This window comes from Schistocerca serialis, chromosome 1 (assembly GCF_023864345.2).
Source record: "Schistocerca serialis cubense isolate TAMUIC-IGC-003099 chromosome 1, iqSchSeri2.2, whole genome shotgun sequence".
NCBI classification, from domain to species: Eukaryota; Metazoa; Arthropoda; class Insecta; order Orthoptera; family Acrididae; genus Schistocerca; species Schistocerca serialis.
The window spans coordinates 572,885,715-572,913,616 of NC_064638.1; the positions used below are offsets into that span (position 1 = coordinate 572,885,715).

The following is a 27,902-nucleotide window of genomic DNA, read 5'->3' on the forward strand; positions in this document are numbered from 1 at the left end:
GAGTTGGCCACCAATAAATCCTTTAGGCTTCTCTTAAACTGAATTTCATTGGTTGTTAAGCTTTTTATGGCTGCTGGCAAGTTATTGAAAATGTGTGTTCCTGAATAATGCACACCTTTTTGTACAAGACTAAGTGACTTTAAATCCTTGTGAAGATTATTCTTATTTCTAGTATTGATTCCATGAATTGAGCTGTTGGTTTGAAAAAGTGATATATTTTTAATGACAAATTTCATTAAGGAATAAATATATTGGGAAGCTGTAGTTAGTATCCCTAGTTCCCTAAACAGGCTTCTGCAGGATGTTCTTGAGTTCACACCACATATAATTCTTACTGCACGTTTTTGTGCCCGGAAAACTTTAGCTTGGCTTGATGAATTACCCCAGAAAATAATCCCATATGACATTATGGAATGAAAGTAAGCATAGTATGCCAGCTTTTTCATTTTTATATCCCCTATGTCTGACAAAATTCGCATTGCAAACAGAGATTTGTTAAGACGCTTCAGCAGTTCTGTGGTGTGCTCCTCCCAGTTGAATTTATTATCAAGCTGTAATCCCAAGAATTTAACACTGTCCACTTCTTCTATCTTCTTGTCATCATATGTTAGACATATACTCTTGGGACACCCCTTACAAGTTCTGAACTGCATGTAGTGTGTTTTTTCAAAGTTTAGTGACAAAGAATTGGCTAGGAACCAGTGATTAATGTCCACAAATATTTTATTGGCTGATCTTTCTAAGACTACACTTGATTTGCTATTTATTGCAATGTTTGTATCATCAGCAAACAAAACAAACTTGGCATCTGGTAATGTTACTGATGAAAGGTCATTGATATACACAAGAAAAAGTAAGGGCCCCAAAATGGAACCTTGTGGGACCCCACATGTAATTAGTTCCCAGTTGGATGATGCCTGATAGCTTGATACATGTCTCTTTCCCAATAACACCCTTTGTTTCCTGCCAGAGATATAAGATTTGAACCATTTTGCAGCATTTCCTGTTACACTATAATATTCTAGTTTACTTAAAAGGATATTGTGATTTACACAGTCAAATGCCTTTGACAGATCACAAAATATACCAGTTGCCTGCAATTTTTTGTCTAATGAATTAAGTACATTTTCACTGTAAGTGTAGATAGCCTTCTCAATATCAGAACCTTTTAGAAATCCAAACTGTGACTTTGACAGTATGTTATTTGAGATAAGATGGTTATAAAGACGACTGTACATTACTTTTTCGAAAATTTTTGAGAATGCTGGCAACAGTGAAATTGGACGGAAATTTGATGCTATTTCTTTATCTCCCTTCTTAAACAGTGGCTTAACTTCAGCATATTTCAGCCATTCGGGAAATATTCCACTGATAAACGACTGGTTACACAGATAGCTTAATATGTTACTTAGCTCAGAATCACATTCTTTAATTAACTTTGTTGATATTTCATCATACCCACTAGATGTTTTTGATTTTAAAGATTTTATGATGGACGTTATTTCTGTTGGGGTAGTGAGGGTCAAATTCATATTATGGAAGTTACTTGAAATGTCTGGTCTAAGGTAATCCATAGCAGCATCTACCGAACCTGACAACCCCATCTTTTCAGTAATAGTTATAAAATGTTTGTTAAAAAGTTCTGCAACACTATACACATCTGTCACCAATGCATCTTTTACTCTTAATGCTATTTGTTCCTCTTCATGTCTGGTTCTACCGGTCTCCTCCTTCACTATATCCCATATTGTCTTTATTTTGTTATCTGATATGACTATCTTTTCCTTGTAATATATTTGCTTTGACATCCGTATTACAGTCTTTAATATTTTGCAGTATTTCTTATAATGTGCTATAGCATCAACATTGGAAATGTTTCGGATTGACAGATACAGTTTTCTTTTTGTTTTACAAGATACCCCTATTCCTCGAGTAATCCATGGCTTCTTTGTAGACTTTGCTCTAACCTTGGTAAGTTTTGGGGGAAAGCAGTGTTCAAATAAGGTAAGCACTTTATTAGCAAAAATGTTATATTTTTCATTCATGCCATGAGCACTGTAAACATCAGTCCAGTGAATGTCTCTGAGGAGTGTCCTAAAATAATCAATTTTTGGCTTACTGATTACCCTCTTGAGCTCAGATTTAACAGATTTTATATCCTGTTCAGTATTAACATTTAACAGAAGGAACTGCATGTCATGGTCTGAGAGGCCATTGACTATTGGTTTTGTAATATAATTTTGTTCATTTGACTTTTCTATAAAGATATTATCAATGGCTGTTTGTGAGCAAGTGGTTATCCTAGTGGGGAACTTTACTGTGGGAATTAAGTTGAATGATAGTGTTACTAACTCAAATAGGTTCTTATTGGGAGAGTCTTTAAGGAAATCTACATTGAAATCACCAGCAACCACTATTTCTTTGTTTTTGGTTGTTAAATGGGCCAGTACAGCTTCAAGGTGGTTTACAAACAGATTAAAGTTACCTGCAGGTGCTCGATATACACTTAATATCATGAAAGATTTTTTGTGAAAATCTAATTCTGTTGCACATGCTTCCATATGCTGTTCTAGGCAAAATTTATGAATGTCTATGTTCTTAAATTTATGACAGTTCCTGATGAATGTGGCAACTCCTCCTTTCTCCATTTCTGATCTACAAAAATGAGATGCTAACCTAAACCCTGTAACACTTAAAAGTTCTATACCAGTGGTCACATGATGTTCAGAGAGGCAGATTATATCAGCTGGGTTTGAAGACTCTAATTCATCTATGCAGATAGTTAATTCATTAATTTTATTTCTCAGTCCTCGAATATTTTGATGCAATAAAGATAGCTGACATTTCACATTGACTGACTTAAAATTGGGTGGAGTTAAAATATCTGCTGACAGTTGAAAATTCTTAACCAATGGCTGTTTATGTTGATGTAATAAGCTGGAATTATGTTTTTTGATTTCTTTCTCAAACTGAAGGTTTGTCTCAGTTCTAACCTCTCTTAAAATTTGTTTTCTTTCTGTCCTCCCTACCCTAAAAAAGGGTCTTTTCTGAATCCTATAACCACTGGTATTTTACCACTCATGACAGTGCCTCCCCCCTTTAACTTTCTTGCTATTTCCCCAGCCAATTTACCCTTCCCCTTCCTGTTGAGGTGAAGGTCATGCCTAGTATAATCCCACCTACTGATAGAATCAACATGAACCACACCAATGTGTGACCCCGCACCCGACATGAGCAGCCGTTCCAGCTCCAAATTAACTCTCTTGACAGAAGAGTTCAAATGAGGTCGGTCATGGCGCCCAAGAACAGATACAAACTCAACACTGGTATGCCTCGATGCTGATGCAATCTTCGCCAGGTCACACTCTACGCTGTACCCAGGATCTCTGTCAATACTGTTACCTGCCCCACCCACTATAACCACGGTGTCTTCCTTAGTGAAATCTTTGCAAAGTGATCCTAAATCCTCTGTCACCTGCTCCAGACCAGCACTAGGTTTAAAAAAATTGGTGACCTGGTATTCTGATCCTAGTTCATCCTGCAAGAGTTGGCCAACACCTCTTCCATGGGAACTACCTAACAACAACACTTTCTTTCTCTTTACTGATTTCCCTACATTCTTACTTTTCAATTTGCTGCTGAAAGTTTGTTGTGCCCTGTCTACACCTGTAACTGCTTGAGGCTCACCAGCTTCTAACTGAAGCAACAGGTCAAATCTATTTTCCACATTCACCATAAAGCTGTCAGACAAAGTTCTAGGTCTGTTCCTCCTGTTGCCTGTTGCCACTTCCCACCTCTCTTTACCCTTCTCCCTCCTTAACCTGTCAAGATCTCCCCTGGCCTTGTCTAACTCAGCCTGAAGGGCAGCAATTTTCCCCTCCTGTTCCAGTATCTTCCTATCTCTACTACAAATCCTACAAAACCACTGATGAGTCTCATTTACTTCCCCTATTCCCACGCCACTACAGCCACCCACATGGAAAAAACTACAGCACCCATCACACCAAAGCCCCGACCTAACAATTCTACGGCGAGTCAAGCACTTTTCACTCATGATAAACGTAATAATTTATTAAGAATAAGTCAGTTAAATTACAGATAAACACGAAAATATGGTTACACAAATTTGGCCTATACGCAACTGTGTGTAAACAAAAACAAAAGTGCAAAGTTTCTGAAACAACAAGTTAAACTTTACGCTACTTTCCGGAAATGCTAGTTAAATAATGAAGAGGTACGCTAAGTTAAATTGCTGGAGAGAGCAAGGAACAACTAAACTAAATTCTATAGATTTGCTGCAGCAGAACGTAAACAGAAAATACGACTGTACGGTCTTTTGGCGTTTTCTGCTATATTACGTAAAGAGAAATGAAACCTTTAATGGTACACTTAAACGGCACACTAATACACTTATTTACCACGTAATTAGTACTAATCTATGTGTTTTATAATCTAAAATAACTTATCTTTACGAGAACACCAAACCTCGCGCTAGTCGCTTGGCTGCAGGGCTCCAAAAATTATAGTATACTTCCGCACTGATTTCAAAAATTGGTTGTACCCAAAAGTCACTTGTTGAAGAAATGATTTGATTTTGCATTGTACATATTTCTATGTAACAATTGTTGTTAGGAAAACTGACAATTTATAGTAGATCAGATGTTGATCATTTTCAATGCAAAACTCACCACCACAATTTAATCTGGTTTGCTACTATATAATGTTTGCAGTTGTGAGGCATACACTTCAGGGATATGTAAGAAATATTGTACAAGGTCTTTTCAAAAAATTCTATAATTTTGTCCACAAAATTTTTCTACACTTACCTTTCAGTTATTGTGTATGGTCTCCTTTGAAATACTAACCTCCACAATCAATACACAGCTCTCAATGCCATTTCCACTTCGGAAACAATTTTGGTATGCCTCTTGCTGGATCATGTGAAGCATCACCTGCGAATTTTCTTTTATGTCATCTGTGTTTGCGAATCTTCATTCTTTCACCAGGGTTTTCTTCTTTGGAAATAAAGAAAAGTCCACAGGGGCCAGGTCTGGAGAGTAAGGAGGATGAGGCAGCATAGTGATTTCATTTTTTATGCAATAGTCATGCACCAACAGGCGTGAATGTATGGGTGCATTATTGTGATGCAAGAGCAATGAATTGTCTCACCACATTTCAGGCCGTTTCTTTCTCACATTTTCTTGCAGGCATCACAACACGTACCGGTTGTACCACGATCAACAATTTGTCTCTGTGGCACGAATTCATGATGAACTAATCCTTCAAAGTCAAAGGAAACTATCAGCATGGCTTCGACATTTGACTGACCTGATGAGCTGTTTTTGGTCTTGGAGAACCTTTCTTGATGCATTGTGAAGGGTGAACCTTGGTGTCAACAACATAACTGTAGACTTACATCTCATTGCCAGTTATGATTCTCTTAATGAACACATCATTCTCATTTGTGCAGTCCAAAAGCTTTTCAAAGATTGTAAGGTGGAAGTCTTTTTGGTCTTGAGTCATGAGCCATGGGACCAACTTGGTGCCAACATGTTGCATTCGAAGATGCTGTGTCAGGGTTTCATGACATGATCCAACTGAAAAGTAACATTCTTCTGCAATCTCTTGGACAGTTATTCTTCAATTGGCATGCACAGTTTTGTTGAAGTTCCTGACATGAGCATCACCAGTAGATGTCAAAGGGTTTCCTGAATGAGGATCATCTTTAACTTCCGTCCAGCCATTTTTAAACTGTGTGAACCATTTTTAACACTAAGTAAAGCTTAAGCACTCATCACTGCAGGCTTCCTGAATCATTTAGTGTGTCTCTAAAAGTTTTCTCGAGTTTCACACAAAATTTAATGCGGGCGCATTGCTCCTCTAACTCTGCCATCTTGAAATTTGCAAACTCTACAGCACAACATTCTACTCAATACAGCACTGAACGATAACTAACAGACATACAACAACGAAACTTCCAGCAGTTACACATTAAACACATGTGTGTGCAGGGATGCCATTAGCATATTGATCCAACGCACCATTGGCGTGGAATTATGAATGTTCCTGAACTTTTGATCATATATCATAAATAAAGTTAAATGTGCTTTCTCCAATACTACTGAGCAAGGTGGCACAATGGTTAAGTCATTGAGTAGTGTTTCTCTGTCTGTCTGTCTGTCTGTCTGTCTGCCTGCCTTTTCAAATTGCAGGAAAGTGTCCATTGTTATAAAAAGACAACTAACTCTTATACTTCAAGGAAGAGGACCAAAAAAATTCTACCTCTTGAAGACCCAACAGTCCCTTTAATATTATCTTTATCTTTACAAATGATTCATAGCTTAACTCTTTGGCATAACATGACACCCCTTAATGTTCTTCTCAGGTTTTTAAAATTTGTTCATATGCTACATAGATTTCCTGTGCTGTATTGACTGTATCCCACATATACCTGTACAATCAGGCCTTAGACTGTTTTATCTAGGATACAGATACATCAATGTTTCATTTAGCTGTTCCATTCCACACTAAATATTGCTGTAACATTTCCATTTACCCAATAATTTCTCTTTTCCTTTTGTCTTGTTATAGTTTCCATATCATAATGTTTCCTTTTTCTTTCCTTATTCTTTTCTTGAGTTGCAGATTCAGCGACTGTTTTTATGAAAAAGCACAAATACAGTAAATATTATATTTTTGTCACTGTGAAATGAAATGCAGTGTATGTTATTTTTTCTGGTATAGGAATATATTCTTTCATCAATATTACATTCTACTTATCAGAGCTAATTAACATGTAATCATTTCCTTTTCTTCAAACATTTCTCATTGAATTAGAAACTGACATAGGTTATTTTTAAGAAACAAAGAGCAGAAGTTGCATGCCATTTTGAAGTGCAGCATTGTATGATCTTTGGTTCGTGGAGCAGGAGTAATAATGGCCAGTATATGTGCCACAGTGGATGAACTGCAGTCAGCTATGCACTCACTTGTCCCCATGAAAATAAAAAATACATCCCAGGATCAATTCTTATGACAATAAAAATTGTTGTGTATTAAAATACAAAATTTGTTAACTTCATTATAATGTACTGAATTACAAAACATAGCAAAATTTGAAATTATCTGTGATTGCATTAAGTGGTAGAAGTGTGGGTGTCAGCATCCACAGTTTTGTGACACTATATCTGCACTCATATTGTGAGAGCAGAGGTTCAGATCCACATCTGAATATCTGTATTTACATTTTCATCACTTTCCTAAAATTGTTTAAGACAGATGGTGCAATGCTTTCTTCAGAAAGGATAAAGCTAATTTCCTGCCTCAGCTGCAGCTTATGCACAATTTTTTCATATTATTACTGTCTTTTAATGTAAATGTAATTGTTTTATGTTTTTAGAATTTATTTATAAAGAGAGCATCTTTGTTGGTGAATTATATTATTATATTACTGAGCTAGAACAATGAAGAATATATTCCACTTAATGTTAATGTTTCATGGATTCAATCATAAATTTACTCTCAGTAAGATAATATTATTTTCAGACAGTATCAATATAGTCCTTTTTCTTAAACAAAATTTGAATTTCATTTTTACTGAACAAGATGATGCAGTGGTTTAGGTGCTGAACTGATATTCAGGAGAAGCAATGTTCCAGTCCCTGTCTCACTATCTAGATTTAGGTGTCCTGTTTTCCTATATCAGTTATGGCAAATGCCTGGATGGTTCCTTTGGAAACGATGCGGCCAATATTTTTTCCTAACTTTGTTCTATTCGAGCATGTGCTCTTTTTCTGGCAGTCTCATTATTGATGGAAAGATGACTCCTCATCTTCCATCTTCTTTGATCTTCATTTTAATACTAATTTTTGATCTGAAATACTAGCATATTCTACTAAATTAAAAAATATATCTACTATCTGATTGGTACATTACCAACTATGTGTTAAGCTCCCTAAGATACCTGATAACAAAAGTCACTGCACTGGACAAGTTTTTTTTTATCAAAATTGGTTATTGATATAGTCACCAATGTTTAAAAAAATGTTAGAACAACATTTTGAAATTAATTCTTTTGTTGCAAACAATTTTGACATTGTTTCTATTTTCTCCAGCAATGCACTGAAAGTATTTTCTATTGTCTATGTAGTATTGCTGTAACATTTCCATTTACCTAATATTTTCTCTTCTCCTTTGGCCTTGTTATAGTTTCCAGATTATGTTGTTTCCCCCTCAATATTTTTAATGGAACCTTACTCAGTACTGCTCTGTGCCAGTCATTTCTGTTTCTGCTTTTATAGTTATGAACATGTCTACTTAGATTAGAGGACAGCAGGAAATGTGGATGAGCATAGATGAAGGCAGTAGTTCATGTAGAAGTCTGAAAGCAGTCTTTTTCTAGCAATGGCTAACAAACAGTTGATGCTGATGGTTCCATAGGAACAACTGTACCAGGGTTAAGAAGCACATTAGTTTAGATACTGCAGCGTAGCTTTTATATTGTAAATAGTACTGCTTTGTTGAGTTAAAACAGAGACTGGAAATAGGGGCAAGTAAATTGAAAGTGTAACACACACAGTGGCCAAAGATGAGAAAAGGGAGAGTCTTGAGTTTCAATCAGCAGAGACGCATTGAATCTTAGTGTTTAATCCACTGTCATTGCTGACTTCCATGATCAATAATAATCATACATGGTTCTCAATGGTCAACATCTCCCATTATTCATATTACAGTTTCTTGTTGTAAAAATTACTGTTTCACTGTATGTATACTTTTCTAAACCAGCACACACTATCTTATTTAGGTCTAGATAGTTAAGCAGGAGGACAAATTTCAACATTCATTCATCTTTGTGTTGTGTTCTGGAGATTTTACCATGAATGACAGCATTTGGGATTGTGATAAGATTCAAAGAACACATCAATAAAAATAGCCAGTCTAAGTAACTTCTGAAGCTGTATTAACCATTAAATATCATTAATAATACTCTGTTTCTACAAAAAGAGGAAAAAAAGAAAAGAATCAACATGTTAGATAATCAGCACAACATCACTGCACTGAAAAAAGTTTTTCTAATTATATTATGCAGTTGCAATTGGTTTGCTACTGTACACTTAACATCAAAATGAGTACAATGGTTAATTTCTGAATATAACAGCTGTCCACCCTCTTTAAGAATGCAAGTCTATTTACTTTTTACACTATAGGCTATCATACTACTGAGAGAGATTTTCAACTGTCAGTCAATTTACAGGCCTAGCTAATAAAAAGTTGATTTTAAAATTGCAGGAATATCTTTGGATGATCCAAAATCTACATAGAAATTATTTGGTGATGGGACTCTGTTTATTCAATTCATCAGTACTTACTAAGCACTAAGGCCAATAACAAGTAAAAATATAGGAAAGTAAGTGTAGATTTATGGTTTTTTGAAGAGTTCTCTGGTAGATATTCAGATATCCAAAAATGTTATCATTTTTAACTCTTGTAGGATAAATAAGTCACTTAATTGGCTTCATCTGATCAGCAAAGAAGATAATTGCACAATGCAAAAGGAAAATATACAAACCAAATTGGAATTTCTGTCTGCAGATCAGAATAATGTGAAATACATCTAAATGCAAAGCTTCCTGATCTGAGTGCTTTTTAACATCATACCATATTTCACTAAGCATGTAAAAGAATTGCTGTTGTGCAGGCTGTTACAGGGATGTTACCATGATATTGAGACTAGTGAACATGCACTGATAATGATGCCATTGAGCAGTCTAAAATCAGTATCAGCATCATAAAATCAATACATAATTTTGTTCTGTTTATTTTTAGAATCCAGTGGCAAACTAATGGTTCTTATTGGGACTGAGATGAATACTTTGTTAATTTATGAGCAAACCACTCTTCGCTGGTCTTGTCAACTTGTTGTGTGCCCTATTGCTGTGAAGAAGATAAATTTGCAGGTACGTAAGTTAAGTGATACTGTATGCTACATAAAAACATTGTAAAAACCATAGAATAAAAGTATTCCAAAGAATATAATGCTTACTTACCTACCAGTTATGAAAAAATGGTTATATCTGAAGCTATGAGGTAATTTGTATTTAGGAAAACAGTTGAAACTCTAGATTTTTTAATTTACTGAAATTGTTATTGTTAGTTGTTATTTATTGTGACACTACTTTAAATACATAGGATGGAGAGTATCAAATAAAATATTAAATAATTTGTCTCTAAGTGTAATTTGTTCAAACTATTATCCATTGAGAAATGATTGACCCCTGGCTTTGAATTACTATTCTGGCTACATCTTGAGATGAATGTCAGTACATTGTACCTTGCCAGAATACTGAAAATGTTTACTCATATTCTGTACGTGAATATTATATTTTGGTTTAAAATGAGGTGATATAAATGAAAATTTTAATGAGACAGTGTGTTTTATCATACATATTTGGTGAGAGTTAACTTTGAAGACTCACTGAGCCAGACTACAAATAACTGTACAATTTCCTTTTCATAGCTTAAAGACACAACCATTCTTTATTTGCATATGGATTTTCATTGTTTTTGATGAGGCATTTCACTGCAATAGTGTCAAATGCAAGACACTACGACTGAGTTTACCATAATAGCTAACACAGTGAACTAAAAAGAAGGGTAAATCCTGAATTTTTGTTTTTTATTTCACATATCATTACTAATGAATAATCCCCACATTGTGAAGTTATGAATCTGTAAAGCAATTGTATTACTGATTGTGATTGATAAGAAGTTGTGGTGGAGATCAGTTGTAGTACCTGTATATTGCCAATGTTGTTATTTAATGTAACTGGATAGATAAAAAATCTACTCACCAAGTGGTGGCAAGAGAAAACTTTATCTTTATATGTTTTCTCCTTTCACTGCTTAGTCAGGAGATCTTTTATCCATCCCATTACATTATATTTTCAAAATATGATTATTTGCGTAAATGTTGTACTGTGCTATAAATGCCCCCTTCCAACAGCAAAGAGTGGCAACTTCATTTTATTGTTCCAATACAGCACTGCAATGCTCAGTGAGTGTTATGTGTATAGGTCAAGAACCTGGCGTTTCAAGTAAGTAAAGTAAAATGAGAAATTTCCAGAATGAATCTTTTACTCCGCTGCAGACTGTATGTTGTATTTGAAACTTCATAAAAGATTAAAAATTTGTTTAGTACTGTAACTGTGGTTGTGATTTTAACTCAGAACCTTGCATTTTGTGGACCATATTTTTACCAATTGAGCTATCAATGCATGAAGCTTTATGTGGGGGTGCACGGAAAAAAATTTTTTTTAAAGCTATATATTTTCAATTTATCTACAAAACAACCTTATCCCCTTCAAAATACTCCCCATTACAAATAATATATCTGCCCCACCAGTGCTTTCACTTTTCAAAACATTTTTTGTAGTCATTTTCAGAAATGGCTGACAGCTCCTCCCTCATTTTTTTCTTGACTTCTTCCATGTTGTCAAATCAGTGTCCTTTCATGCCCCTTTTCATGTGAGGAAATAAAAAGTCACACAGAGCCAGGTCAGGCAAGTAAGGTGCATGGGGCAGTACCATGCCATTTTAAGCCAAAAACTGCCTGACAGAGATCATTGTGTGTGCAAGTGAATTGTTGTTGTGAAAGAACCAGTCTCCTATCTGCCACAAATCAGGTCTTTCTTGATGAACACCGTTCCATAATCTTCTTAAAATTTCCAACTAAGTTGATTAATTGTCTTTTGACAATCTGTGTGCACAAGCTCTCGAATGTTTTCAATATTTTCGTCGATTCAGGCAGCTGATGGCCATCCAGAATGATATTTGTCTTCAATCAATATGTCGCCATTTTTAAATTATGCAAAACCACTTGTACATTTGAGTTTGTCCCATTGTGTCATCTTGGTAAGCTGTTTTAACATTCAAACAGTTTCAGCAGCATATTTACCAAGTGGAAAACAAAATTTCACAGCTGGGCATTGTTCACTTAATCTTGCCATCACAGAAAACGAAACAAGAAAAAAACAGCACTAGCAAAAACAATCACTACAGATGAACAGAACAAGCCAGGCCAACAACAGAGATAGCACTGAACTGGCAATGTGTTGCAATATACATGCCTAGCGGCAGAAATGCGTATTACCAATCTCCACCCATGGCAATGTTATTCCAGTATTTTTGGATACCCCTTTGGACTTCCACTAGCACCCTCTTTCCTACATTCCAAACTTCCCAGCTTTTGGGACTGGCACTTCTAGAAGTGAAGTTTGGAAGGTAGGAGAAATGTGCTGGTAAAACAAAAGCTGCGAGGGCAGGTCATGAGTTATGCCTGGATAGCTCACTAGGTAAAAGTATTTCTCATGAAAGGCAAGGTTACACATTTGAGTCTTGCTTTGGCACACAGTTTTAATCTGTCAAGAAGTTTCAAAATGGGAAACTGTTCATGTACACTCAGTACACAAGTAGTTATCAATAAATGAATGATGAAATGTGTTGTGCATGTGTAGCTACAAATGAAACCTCATTCTATGATTTGTAGCAATGAGCTGGAAGCAATTTTCTGGGACAGGATAATAAATTAGGAAAAGAAAAAAAAGCCTACATTATATGCTTTTGCTGCAGTGAGAGGTCACGCTGCTATTGTAGTCAATCTACCTGAATTGACAATTGTTCTGTAGCCTTGAGAGGACAGTGAGCTCTTTCTGCATATCAGTTTTTGATTTTGCCTCTGTGAATCACTGAATTCCTCCAGAAAATTTGGAGAATTCTTTGTAGAGCAGAGCAGTTCAACTGGAGAACATCATATATCATAAATGTCTTGTTTTTCTACCAGCCACGGTACACAGCATTATTTTCAGAGCATGCCTGACACCAGGCAGTAACTGTGGCACTTCACATACAGTGTAGTCAGTTTCCTCCTAGATGGCACTGATATTACGAACTACTGTAAATTTTTCGCACAAGATATTGACCTGCCAATAGTTACACTGCTATAACCAAGAGTGCTGAAACTCAGAAATATTTTTCTGGGTCCATTAAATCATTCACAGAATGTCATTCATATGTGGAGTGCATGATTTAAGACACTGCACACACACACTCAGCAGTTAACCTGTTCTCAGTTATCACCAAATTCCAGCAGTTCTTCATTCCTACAGTTGCCTACAAGTTATCTACAGATCCAACCAGTTTAAGTCATTGAACAGTTTATGCTGAGTGTTGAACATTACTCAAAGTGATAGTAAAAGTGTTCATTTATTGAGAGACTAAACATAATCTCTTAAAACTGTAGTTCATGTGGTATTCCAGTTTGATTAGTTAGTGATCATATGCAATGTTAGGTTAGGTGCAGTACTTTACATCAGTGCCACGCCGTTCTCTGCAAGCCAACCTGAGTATATTTTGATGTACCTTATTTCAATAACTGATTGTTATTGTTTCTTAGGTGTTGCCTTGAGATTCTGTTTTAAATATCTAGGCCTTTGAAGAGCTTGTAGCTAGCATTCAAGCATTCCACTTACATTTAGCTACTGGTATCTGTGGCAGGCAGTCTGTTTCATACCATCTTTACGTTGGGCACCTACCTTAGGTAAACAGGACCCAACTAAGTTCAATTATATTGAAATGTCAGTGTGGCACAGGCAATCACAAAAGTTTCATTTCTTTGTGCAGTACACTCCCCAAATGGAATTCTTGTCATCTGAAGTGCAGTTACTCATTCTATGTGGATCAATATAGTCCCATGAGACTAGAAGAAAACACCAAGACATTCAGTAACAGAAGTCTTCCTTTTCATAGACGGACATTATGATACCAGCTGTATTTTTTGTTATAAGGGTCCTGAGTTACAGCAGTCACCAATCTATTGGGTAACTTTTTAAGAATTCCCCTGAACCTTTCCTCATAATGACTAACAATGTTCTTAAAATGTATCACGTTTTTGCCTAATAAAACATAAGCAACCAATTTGCACACACCCATCTTTTTTTCAGTGTGGGACATTATAAATCTCTTCCCAGAAATACCCTTTGAATTTCACTTTTCTAGCCACTCCACCCTTGAACATTTCCTCTGGTGTAATCATATTGGTTTTTTGAGGCATAAGGCATTTTTTGTTCCTGCTTTCTGGAATGATTTGCACTCCACAAAGTCTCATCAGTGTAATAAGAGTCCATCCAATGTTTTCAATTCCCTACAAAAATGCATATACACTGAAGTGCCAAAGAAACTGGTATAAGAAGGCTTATTCAAATACAGAGATATGTAACGAGCCAGAATATGGCGCTGCAGTCGGCAGTGCATACATAAGACACCAAGTGTCTAGCGCAGTTCTTAAATTGGTTACTGCTGCTACAATGGCAGGTATCAAGATTTAAGTGAGTTTGAATGTGGTGTTATAGTTGGCACATGAGCGATGTGAGACAGCATCTCTGAGGTAGCGATGAAGTGGGGATTTTCCCATATGATGATTTCTCGAGTGCACTGTGAATATCAGGAATACGGTAAAACATCAAATGTCCGACATTGCTGCAGTCAGAAAAAGATCCTGCAAGAACGGGACCAACTATGACTGTAGAGAATCATTCAACATGACAGAAGTGCAACCCTTCCGCAAATTGGTGCAGATTTCAGTGCTGGGCGATCAACAAGTGTCAGCGTGCGAACCATGTGTTGTGGCACTTCTGTGTGATCATGGGGGTCCTACACAATATTAGGCTGGTGTACCAGTTCTTTTGGCTCTTTGGAGAGAGAGAGAGGGAGAGAGAGAGAGAGAGAGAGAGAGAGAGAGAGAGAGAGAGAGAGAGAGAGAGTATCTACTGCAGTCTACTGCAGAATTTGGACTTTTTCTGCCAATATGTCATTTCTGTATTGTTGTTATTCTCTCCAGGACTGTTTTTCAGTTCATTCAAATAATTCTCTGCAGTATGTAAAAGAGTAATTGCTTCATATTCATTAGTGATACATTCCTTCTGTTAGTGTGAATGCTTTATTTTTTGAGTTGTGCCACACAAAATATGCTACATTCCTCTTTAATTCTGCAGATTTTTATTATCTCTAGGATCTTAAAGGAGTTCTTGCAGTCCTATCAGAAGATGGCTTAATTCATTGTTGCTATCTTGGAACAGAGCCATCACTGTTTATTCCACCACCTTTGGAAGTGACAGATATTAATTACCAGGAAGCTGGCAAGGAGCTGGCAGAACTGCAGAAAATCATTAATTCTTATAGCAAGGACAGTAGTAAGTATTCCTTTATGCCTCATTTTACAACATAATTCTATTGCTTTGTACATTGAATAGCACACCTGTATTGTGTCATATACAGACTAAATGAAGCTAAACAAGATTCCTATTGTGAATAATCTCTAACTGCTCTTAAAATATGCACCCTAACTACATTAGTTACTTTTGAAAATAAACATCCTACAAAAAAGTAATGATGTACAGGAGACAAAATGTGTAAATGAACTGACAAAAATATTTTAAAGGAACTATTCACTTAAAGTTTTGAAACATGGAAGAATAACAACCACTTAGAGGATGAAATAATGGATGTAAACAAGTGGACACAGTTTTAATTAATCAGGAAATTACAAGAATATTTATCTTACTGTTTGCAAAAGATAAAATAAAGCAGCAACCTGAACAGCACATGACACAATATGTAGATTATAAGATTCTCAAAACGTAGAGGTAATGAGCACAGTATGTTCTTTCTAAAAGCAATCTGGTCTGTCACCTACCATATAGAAAGTGTGTATCACATTGACATAGGAAGTTATGATAATAAGAATACATTGTAATGAAGCAACAAGTATGGACAATAATTCAAACAACTTTTATAAAAAACATTCTGTGCCTAGTTTTTAAGTTCCTTGTATGCACAAACAAGTATTGTATGAAACTTCCTGGCAGATTAAAACTGTGTGCCCGACCGAGACTCGAACTCAGGACCTTTGCCTTTCGTGGGCAAGTGCTCTACTATCTGAGCTACCGAAGCACAACTCACGCCCGGTACTCACAGCTTTACTTCTGCCAGTAGCCATCTCCTACCTTCCAAACTTTACAGAAGCTCGCAGGAGAGCTTCTGTGAAGTTTGGGAGGTAGGAGACGGATACTGGCAGAAGTAAAGCTGTGAGTACCGGACGTGAGTCGTGCTTCGGTAGCTCAGATGGTAGAGCACTTGCCCACGAAAGGCAAAGGTCCCGAGTTCGAGTCTCGGTCGGGCACACAGTTTTAATCTGCCAGGAAGTTTCATATCAGCGCACACTCCGCTGCAGAGTGAAAATCTCATTCTGTAAGTATTGTATGATTTGTTTAGCATTTTTATGACTTTAAAAACATAGAGAATTGTGGGTATGAACATGATATAAGAAACTAAAATATATGTACAACAAAATAGAATATGAAATATGAAAATGAATACAACTTTAAAAATGCAAGCCAATTAAAATTCTGGATATCTACCATAGTCCTACATTGGCAGATGATATAGGCCAACAATACAATTTAGGTAAGTTTTTGAACATAATAAGAAAAAATCCTGAAGCAGACAGACTAAGGAAAGTCCATTCATTGTCAGATTGCCCATTTGGCATTGGCATATAAAATGTCAAATCTGAGATGGAAGTACCAGAGGGTCTCTATGTAGACAAAACAGTGAATATTCACAATCTGTTAAAAGTATGGTGAATATTTAAGAAAGTGAATGTCATTGCAGATTGTTCTTCAGCTATGTACAATACTGAATGAGACCACTCGTTAAGGATGCACAGCTTAGCAAGTATCAGAATGGAGCTGCCACAAGACAAGGGCTGGAGAACTCTAGAAATAGCTTCTAAAGGTTGCGATGAATGGAGATAACGTACCATTCATATTAGTATATATACTATAATCTACAGGTGATGTTTAGCTGAGGGAGTCAAATGAGATAATTCATGTATATAACCCATGGATACATTGCCATAAAGCATATTTTACAATTACTGGAAGACATAATTGTATTCAGCCAAATCAGAAGCATAACTAGTTTTGCACTGAGTCCATTCTGTATTGATAAAGTGGAGGAATTTGTGGAATCAGCTTTTTATGACTCCGTAGCTGCTCACGGCTGTGTATTTATTTGGTCAAAAAATCATTTTTAATGCATTGTTTATTCATATGATATAGAGCAAGGCTAAACATAATTAATTTACCATTGCCATAGTCATTGTGACTTAATGCTCAACACAATCAAAGAGCATAATAATATAAACTGACATACTACATTGCCTCTGCCTATGACAGTGGTAGTTATTAAGTGCGACTACATGATCAACACAAAGTAAATTATAATATGAAGTGACATAATATGTAATTAACAATATTTGGTAAATGAGGCTTACTGACTATGATCTTTCAGAAATTCAGAGACAGAGTAGAAGCAGTGGTCAAACAAGAACTGTTTCAACTTTACCTTAAAAATATTTAATGTCAGTATGCATTTTAAGTAAGAAGGTGTATTGTAATATTGTCACAGAAGAAGCTGAGTACAACCGTGGTGTAGTGGTTATGATACTAAACTGTTGCATGGATGGTCCTGAGTTCAAAACTCACCTGGACTGTACAATTTTAATTTCTATATTTGGTTTGAGTACATTCTAGAAGTATCCACAAATGTCAAGAATCATTGTACTAGAATGTTCTAATGTTCCATAGCTGTATACGTACTGTATGTGTTCTGGCCAGAGGCAGTTTGCTCTGCACTCTTGTATGCGCAAGTGCTGAAAAACCTTCATTAAGTGAAGTTAGTGTTTGTCATTCATCTAATTACACCTTCTTCTACGTGACATTATTCTGGTGGAGGCGCTGGATATTGGAACTTGTGATAGCACACATTATCGATGACACAGTGGTTCCCATCAGGCCATGACAGAGCTACCGTTTAGATAGCAAGAAACCTGAGTTCAAGCCATATTCAACAGATCACAATCTATCAGAGACCGAAGAAGTAGATGATGATAACGATGACAGCAACTGTGTGCCACAACATGAGGCATCCTTCTGGGTTCTCTGGTGACAATGGCCAATATCCAAACAAGTGGCTGAAGGTATATGGGCATACAGCAAAATTTAACAAATGGGATGACACCGTGTGTTTGGCTAATGTATTTTTCTACTTGGAGGGCACTGCCAAGCAATGATATGAGAACGACGAGGAGAAGTTCACAAGCTGGGAAGTATTCCAGGCGGAACTACACAAGTGTTTCAGCGACACACAATGACAGAAGTGCAAGGCTGAAGATAAATTAAAATGCAGGGCACAGCATCCAGGAGAAACTACAGCATCCTACATTCAAGACGTCTTGGAACTGTGTAAAATAGTGGATCCTAGAATGAAGGAGGAAGGTAAGGTTGCACATCTCATGAAGGGTGTTGCTGAGGACATGTATCAAGCACTACTCCTGAAGGAGGTTTTGGCAGCAGATGACTTCATAAAGTGGTGCCAGTATATCGAGGCAATGCATCAAAAAAGAACTACCCGCAAGAAGTTTGAATGTCTTCCAAACATTGTATGGATGTATGTGATGGAGGAAGCAACTGATTTCACAAGTGTTCTTCGTCAGCTAGGGAGAGAGGAAGTTCAGAAGGCACTTGGATTGTATGGCGAGCAAAAAATCGAGACACTTCAAGAGCTCATAAGGAAGGAAGTGAAACAGACATTGAACCCAATCTCTCTTCCTTCATTTCCCTTTAAAATGGTGAAAAAGTCGAGAACAAGGCAAAGTTACGTTCCTACAATGCTGCCTGAGGAACCTGTTTGGGCACCAAGGAAGACTGACGTCTGGAGGACCCAGAATAACCAACTGAAGGAAGCTAAGTTTTTCCCAACCATGGACACATACTCAGGATACTGGCAAATCGAAGTAGATGAGACTGGTCATAAGAAAACTGCATTCATTGCCCTGTAGGGCCTGTATGAGTTTAAGGTAATGCCGTTTGGTTTGTGTAATACAGCTGCACCTTTTGAATGGATGATGGATAATCTTCTAAGTCACCTGAAGTGGACGATGTGTCTTTGTTATTTAGATGGCATTATAGTGTTCTCAGAGACACTTGATGAACACATAAAAAAAACTGAGGGCCATTCTTAAGTGTCTCCAACAAGGCAGACTGAAACTTAATCCAAGAAAGTGTCTCTTTGGAACAAAAGAAATCAAAATACTTGGACACCTTGTGTCAAATGAAGGTGTGCGGCCAGACCCAGAAAATGTGAGATCTATAACGGAATTTCCTATTCCTAAAAGTATTAGAAATGTGAGAAGCTCCCTTGGATTATGTTCTTATTACCATCGTTTTATCAAAAACTTTTGTATCAAAGCTAGGCCACTCCAAGAGTTGTTAAAAGCTGATGCTAAATGTATCTGTGGTGGTGCTCAACAAGATTATTTTGATTTGCTGCGAAAACCTCTGACAACGTACTTGGTCTGTATGATGAGAGAGCATCTACAGAAATACACACAGATGCCAGCGGGTATGAGATTGGTGCTGTTCTGAGGCAGATTTCAGATGGAAAAGAGAGGGTTATAGCCTATGCTTCTTGGACGCTTACAAAAGCCGAGAGAAACTACTCAACTACAGAAAGAGAATGTCTTGCTGTGATCTGGGCCATGTGCAAATTTTGACAGTATCTCTATGGAAGGCCATTCACAGTTGTTATGGACCATCATTCACTTGTTGATTGACAGGTCTTAAGCATCCAACAGGATGACTCACCAGGTGGGCACTATGTCTTCAAGAGTATGACATTACCATAGTGTACAAAAGTGGAAGAAAACACCAAGATGCTGACTGTCTCTCAAGAAACCCTGTGCAAGTCCATCAAGACTTTGATGAAGACAGTGACTGTCTTGCTACACTCCAGGATCTCTCTGCTGGGCAGAAGAAGGACGCCAAGACATCTCAAATTATGCTTGCCTTAAATCAATCAGAGGATGTGAAAGGAAAATTTAAGGTAGTTAATGGAGTACTTTGCAAGAAAAACTTTGATCCGTTTGGAAAGAGGTGTCTGCCATTGATTCCTAAACACATGTGCTTAGATGTTCTACAGAAATTCCATGACACACCTAAGACCAGACATTTAGGATTTATTAAGACACACGATAGAATCTTCAAGAGATTTTTCTGGTCAGGTTTATTTAGGAATGTCTGTCACTATGTGCCGCACTGTTGAGAGTGCCAGAGGAGAAAGGCAGTTCTCAGAAACCACTTGGCTGACTCATACCAATTCCACCAGCTGAAATGCCTTTCCAGTGTGTTGGGATTGACCTCCTTGGACGATTTCCAATGTCTGCTAGTGACAATAGATTGATTATTGTTTGCACTGATTATCTGACACACTACGCCATTACAAAAGCCGTGAAAACAGCTGAAGCATCCTGGGTAGCCAAATTCATCATAGAAGACATTGTATTAAAACACGGTGCCCCAAGGTCATTAATTACTGATCAAGAGAAAGTTGTTCAATTGAATCCTGTGATAGAGATAAACCGTTGGTGCAACATTACTCATCACATGACGATTGCCAACCATCTGCAAACTAATGGATTTACTGAATGCCTTAATAAGACCTTGGGCGACATGCTATAAATGTTCATCAATGTTGAGCAGAGCAGCTGGGATGAGGTGCTCCTTTCGTGATGTTTGCCTACAACACCACCGAACAAGACACCACAGGATTTACACCATTTTCCTTTTGCCTGGCTGTGAGGTGACTACGCTGACGGACACTGTGTTTCCGTTACAGCCTGATGACATGGACGACAACTACATTGGCCAGGTGGTAACCAGAGATGAGGAAACTTGGCAGTTAGCTCGGCTCTGCACGCTGCAGGCCCAAGAAAATGATCGCTGAAGGTACGATGCGAGCCACCACCCTGGTGACCTTGTTTGGATCTTCACTCCTGTTTGGAAGGTTGGTCTCTCTGAGACTTGGACCTTATAAGGTTGTAAAACAGTTGTCTGATGTTACTTATGAAGTCGAAGATTTCGACCCCAACACAAGACAACGAAAGATCAGAGATACGGTCTATGTCCTTCAAATGAAGCCCTATAAGGATCCTTTAACCCAGAGTAAATTCATAGCTCCAGTGACAGGCGACAAGCAGAAAGGTGATGAAGAGCATAGCGGCAAAAGAAGTTCTAAGAAGATTACCGCCAGGGTGAGAATCAGTCATCAGGAGTCGGAGTATGCAGGACTGATGACTCGTTCCTGGACTAGGAGGATGTATCACCAAGACACTGTTCTCTTAAGGAGGGAGCAATGTCGTAGAAGAAGCTGAATAGCACCATAGTGTAGTGGTTATGAAACGAAACTGTTGCGTATAGGGTCCTGAGTTCAAAATTCACTTGGACTGTACAATTTTAATTTCTATATTCAGTTTGAGTACATTGTAGAAGTATCCACAAATGTCAAGAATCATTGTACTGGAATGTTCTGTAGCTGTATATATACTGTATGTGTTCTGGTGGGAGGCAGTTTGTTCTGCGCTCTTGTGTGTGTAAGTGCTGAGTAAACCTTCGTTAAGTGAAGTTAGTGTTTTTCGTTCATTTAATTACACCTTCTTCTATGTGACAGTATAATATAACTCGAGTATGATACAATCCTCTTTTGCACATTATGAATTAACTGTGTTTAGTTCTAGGTTCAGCTTCCACCTAATTTCACATGCATGTGTATCATAATTGTGTTTGAAGATGTTTTCTTTTTTTAACATGTTGTGGAATCCCCCCCCAAAAGATATTCTGTACATCAGTAGCAATGGTGTACTACCATGGTACTGTTACCACCAATGAACAGCTTGTATTTTGAGTTAGAATCCTAACTGCAGATGTTAAGTGTATTCAGTTTTTTATTTAAATTGTTAAGGTGCATCTCCCACCTCAAATCTTCCTGAATATATATGCCTAAATTTTTTTGTATGAATCTCGTTTGCAACATTTTTTTCCTTCAATGGTGAAAACATGGTTTGAAAGATGGAGGTTTTGCATGGTGTGAAGGGTAACTGCCATAGTTTTTTTCAGAACTTGCAATGAATGCATTCGTCCTGAACCACTGTGCTAAGCTACGCATGAACAGTGTTACAGTTCCTGCAGATTTTCCACACTGAGTGAATTATTTAGAATATTAGTGCCATCTGCAAAGAGTACTGTGGTTCCGTCACACATTTTATGAGCCAGGTCATTTACATACAGTAGGAATAAGACAGGTCCCAGAACTGATCCTTGTGGAACTCCTTACTTGCTTTTTTGCTCGTTAGTGCAAAAAGTAGAAACACCCGCCAGGGAAGCCAAGAGCACTAACGCATTGCTTCCTGCACTCAGGTAGGCACGCCAACCACGGATCTAATCTACCCAGCAGATTAATGACGAGGGCCAGTATGCTGGCCAACCTGGACGTGGTTTTTAGGCAGTTTTCCACATCCCGCTAAGTGAATACTGGGCTGGTCCCCACGTTCCACCTCAGTTACAAGACTCACAGACATTTGAAGACTTTCGAACTATTTCATGGCTTACACTAGACACAGACAGTTCGGGTACACTACTTAATACCAGGGAGTTCGGGGTGGCGGCAAGAAGAAACACTGACTGCTTTAAATGATGTAGCCGATAGGTGAACATTTTTGTTTCACAATATTTTACTGTCACTGTCCACCCCCCCCCCCTCCCCCCCAAATAATACACAGTTATATGGGCAGCGCACTAGTTTAACCTTCGATATGCCTCATTAATAGGTTGCAGGCAAACATCCACATACTGCTTCAATAGTTTACTGTTGTACATCTACGAGAAGCAAAAATCTAACCCCTCCCCAGTTCACAAGTCTTGCAAGATATTGCGGTACGTATTGAACAGACACTGTCATTGTTTGAGCACACAGCCTAATTTTTTTACAATTATTTCCCAGTTAAGTTGAAGCATTTTTGTGGTTCTAACCAACACAGGTTTCTCGTCTGAAACTCAGCTGTGGAGTGACAGTCTCAGGACTGAAAATCAGGCCCTTATACAACCTCACAATAATAGGTGCTGAAACTACACATTCTTCAAAGTTAAATTTACAGAAATTACATCATTCAATTAACTGAATACATTGAAAAATTGGTTCTTTTTAACAGTTTCTTCTATTACAAGAGTTAGGCTGAATTATTTGTTTAAATAATGAAATTAACATATATACTTACACAAACAATACTTTTAACAAAACTAAAAATTACTTGGGAATTAATTAAGGGCTGGCTTTGCTAACAGATTTTCGACTAGAGCCAAATAGATAATTTAAGAATATTAGCATTTCATCTTCCAAATGTTTATAATTAGTACAGAATTTATATTTGTTTATAAGTCAACAATAGAATTTAAGTTACAAAACAATTACTGTTTTCACCCTACAATGAAAGTATTAACTAGGAATAGTCAAAATAAATTAGAAAATCTGTTACAGGCATAAAACTAAGCACAAAATTAGATCTAGTGTTATATTCTTTAAAACTGAGGGTCAAACTTTCTCTTTTATGAAAATTCAGATTATAGTCACTTATGTCAAAGGCAACTACTTAAAAAGTGAAAAAATGATTTAAGGGGACAGATGGCAAAACAAGAGGGGAAAGTAAAAATATTCCAGCTTGACAAGATAGATAGTGCAAATAGCTAAATGGGCAATTCAATGACCACAAATGATCCCAGACAGTGGGTTAAAAATCTACACACAAAAAATTATTACATAAGAAATCTTATCAAAACTACAGTACATATGTTTTTCAAATTTCTACTTATATGAACTGGCCATATGAAAATCTCCATACAAAACATTTACATACAGTGCACAAAAGATCCACAAGTTATACTTTTAACAAAAATTATGCATCTTCATCATAAATGATGCCCTTTTCGGCTAAGTGAAGATTACATTTAAAGATACACAAGTCCTGTCTTCAGAATGAGATTTTCACTCTGCAGCAGTGTGTGCGCTGATATGAAACTTCCTGGCAGATTAAAACTGTGTGCGGGACCGAGACTCAAACTCGGGACCTTTGCCATTTGCGGGCAAGTGCTCTACCAACTGAGCTACCCAAGCACGACTCACACCCTGTCCTCACAGCCAGTACCTCGTCTCCTACCTTCCAAACTTTACAAAGCTCTCCTGCGACCTTGCAGAACTAGCACTCCTGAAAAAAAGGATATTGCGGGAGACATGGCTTAGCCACAGCCTGGGGGGTGTTTCCAGAATAAGATTTTCACTCTGCAGCGGAGTGTGCGCTGATATGAGAGAGAGGGAGAGAGAGAGAGAGAGAGAGAGAGAGAGAGAGAGAGAGAGAGAGAGAGAGAGAGAGAGAGAGAGGAGGGGGGGTAGCGAGGGGGGGAGGGGGTATCGCCACTGGTCATTGTCACAACTACTTAGGCTTATTTAACTCTTCTTCTTCTTTTTCTTTCTATATATTAAGCAACACATTGAGTATGCGTTATATAAACTGAACACATCCCAATCCAGCCTATTTAGTAGCAACTACTAAGGATCCACAGTGACTTTGGCATATTGATTTATTTGTAAATAGTCTGTTTCTTTTATTATATAAGTGTGTGTAACTCATAAATATCTTACAGCAATCACACTAGCAAGTGGCGCAGCAGAGCGTGAAGTTTGTGTTGAAGTGAACATGAATTCCCGACTAGAAACAACTTCACATGAACATATGCTGGGAGCAGGGATTGATCCTCCTGCATGCCAGATTTCTGTCCATTTACGTCCACATGTGCCTCTTAATAAGGTGCAAGTTGCAGTCATAGTACAACCACCACTGGAGGCCTCCCAAGTTTCACACACTGTCAACAGCCTGTGTGAGTATAATTAAAATATATATGTGATAAATAATTGTTTAAATTGCAGTTGTTTCAAAGAAAATGCTTTTTTTGCATGCTGCACATTGAAATTTTTATTTTTATTTATGCACCCAGATGCGTTTCACCTTTTGTACAAGGCATCTTCAGTGGGTGTCCTGAAATATTACATGATTTGTCGATTTTTACACATAGGTTATGGTTTCACATCTAGGTTATAGATTTTAAAACGGTTCCTTAACTTTTTTTATGAATTGGAATGTTACTTACAGGTAACTTCTAATTCATTGCATCCAAGCAAACTGCTTTTTCTCATCTGGCAACCAGGTGGACATCTTACAGTTGACTTTCAGTTCACTGTTTCATTTTACTTTATCTTTGTTTTCATTTTCAACAAAAGGTTGCAAATGGAAATGTATCTTCCAGATTTGACCTATAGGAAATGTTGATGGTTACATGGGCTCATTACATACAGTTTTCATCAGTGACATACCTGTTGCTATTTTCACTGTGGCATTGTTTTGATTGTGACAATATTCTTTGGAGAAAATGTGAATCAAGGTAAATATACACTAACATTTGTGAAAACTGCAAATCCCAGAAAGAATGGTCTGGATGAATCCAAACTTGAAGGATGTTTAGAATAAGTAATTAGTTACGATGGCATACCCATAAGGCCCAGCAGCAACTTAAGTTGGTGCATCACCAAAGTTATTTAGTAAAGAGCCAAAAAACGGGAATTAAAGCCAGTTTATGTCATTGATGTTGAAATGTAAAGTATTACCACATAAATTAGATAAAATAGTGCAGAATTATCAGTTTTCAGAAAACGAGCTTGCAAGAACAGAACATTTCAGCTCACCCTGGGCATGCTACTACGATGATGCTGTGTTTAGAATCAGTGGACAAAAGAGTTGCTAAGTGATGGGTAAAAACAGGGCCTTACAATCTGACCAGAGTTTAGGAGACTGTAATCTTTTTGCACAGCAATAACAGACTGTACCACTTCATCTACAATGTTAGCTCAGCATTGCAGTAGATTTGGACTTGTCTGCGTCAATAGTTCGATGTCGTATGTTGGGGACAGGAATTATGCCACATTTGATGTGTTCCAGCCTATTTGCATATTTGTTGTCATTTAGTATCATTGAAAAATGTATCACAAATGTTATAATTTATTTCTCACAAAATGATATTAAATTTTGAGTTTTCAGGAGAATGTTCTACACATCTGGGTACTGCAAGTGGTCTGTTTTCTTCATTTATGTGAAGGGAGAAATTAGCTTGGTTATGTGATGGTCATTCAATAAAGTATTGCAGTCTTGTGTAGCTTCCAGAAGAATGACTGTCAGCTTTCTGTGGGGCATAGAAAGGAAATGCAGAAATTTTATGTTTTCTGGGTATTACAAGTGGTGTTTTTTTACAATAGATAATCCTTGTCCTCCTCATATCTGCTAGCCAGCCAACTTCATTAATATCTTTTAAATTAAAAAGCAGAAAGAAATTATAACCTTCTTTTACACCTCAGCCCTAAATGAAAAAAGCCCAATTTTTCTCAGTTGCCATTGTATTCATCCAGCTCTCCTGTGATGTCAGCTTAATGTCTCAAAGTCGTCTCTTCTAACATTCTGCATCACATACTTCCTTCACTGCTAATTAATCCAAACTATTCAGTGCCACATAGATCAGTCAATACACACTGTATCATCAAATTCTTGTATTATTTGTAATGGCTTTTCTATAATAGTCATTGATATATCCAAAGTTTTTTTATCACCTACAGTTTTTTTTTTCTAATTCCAGGATGGACTGATAGTAGAAGAACTACAATGAAAGATGTAGAACAACAAGACAGTAGGAAGCAGTGCAGGGAACTAAAATAGAAATAGCATTGCAACAGCCTGCGGTATTGTATTCACCACATTCATATCCATGAAAGAACAGTGGATCCCACGAGGTCATTGATTTACTGAGCCCTAAGCCCTAAGGCTGCAACATCAAGAAATTCACTTTTCTCTATGATGTCATTATAGTAACTTTCAGATGCAGCATTAATTTTTCTCTCTGTGTCTAGTAAAATCCTCGTGGGTTCACTTTCTATTCCAAATTGAATGACTGGGTGATTGTAACACTGTTGCAGCTGTTCTGCCGCTATTACTTTATCCATTACTGACTCATCACTAGCATATCCATATTTATTAAAACATACATCATCTTTCTCAAAAACAAATTCCTGTATGGTATATTCCCCTTTCTTCTCACCCTCATCTTCCATTGTTCTTCCCCTTCAGACATCCTCTCCTCTTCTGTCTCATACTCTTGTTTCAAATATTCTTCCACTTCATCCTCATTGGACTACAGTTTCAATCAACCAACATCTTTTCTTTTGCTGTTTTGCTTTACATGACTAATGCCATCTTGAAACCCTTGCTGGTACACCCCCTCCATGCAGACTTCAGCAACCTGTTCTATTTCATCTGACTATCTCTCCAAAGATCCAAATTCCAGTCCTTGTACCCCAAAGGAGCTATCTTTCCTCTCATCTAAAACTACATCTTCAGCTACCTGGTTATTCATATTTTCTGATGACCTTAACTCCTCCTCCCCTTTTGCAACCAAAATATCTCTCCACTTCGTTTCTACTCTGCTTTCAGTCATTATCTTATTCCCTATATGGTCTTTCAAATTTCCATTTCTTTGTGGCTCTCTCTCCAATCTCACTCCTGCCTGAGCCATGGCAGGAGCTATTCCCAGTTTCCCAGGCCCACTCAGTTGAGATGAGGTTGTCCCACACTCCTGTCTGGAGGTCCAAGGTCCATATCCATATTTGGTGATCATCGCCTACTATGATTGTTAATCCTACTGGTTTGACGACAGCCTCTGCCCATCATTTCTATTATTCACTCCCACTCAGTTTATTCCATATTGCCCTGAGTCACCTGGTCCATTTGATCTATCAAACATGTGTACCAGCATGTCTCATTTGGGAACCATTTGTACCTATCCAATATTATGATCATAATC

At 37.3% G+C, this 27,902-nt stretch overlaps 1 protein-coding gene across 1 annotated transcript in view; it reads left to right on the forward strand.

The window, feature by feature from the left end:
• The window catches only part of LOC126476291 (protein PTHB1), a 95,972-nt gene that overhangs the window by 41,860 nt on the left and 26,210 nt on the right, over nt 1-27,902 (forward strand). The window contains exons 8-10 of the mRNA XM_050103530.1: nt 9,826-9,956; nt 15,065-15,245; nt 24,645-24,878. Coding sequence (XP_049959487.1) covers nt 9,826-9,956; nt 15,065-15,245; nt 24,645-24,878 — 546 coding nt within the window. The remainder of the gene's footprint in view (nt 1-9,825; nt 9,957-15,064; nt 15,246-24,644; nt 24,879-27,902) is intronic.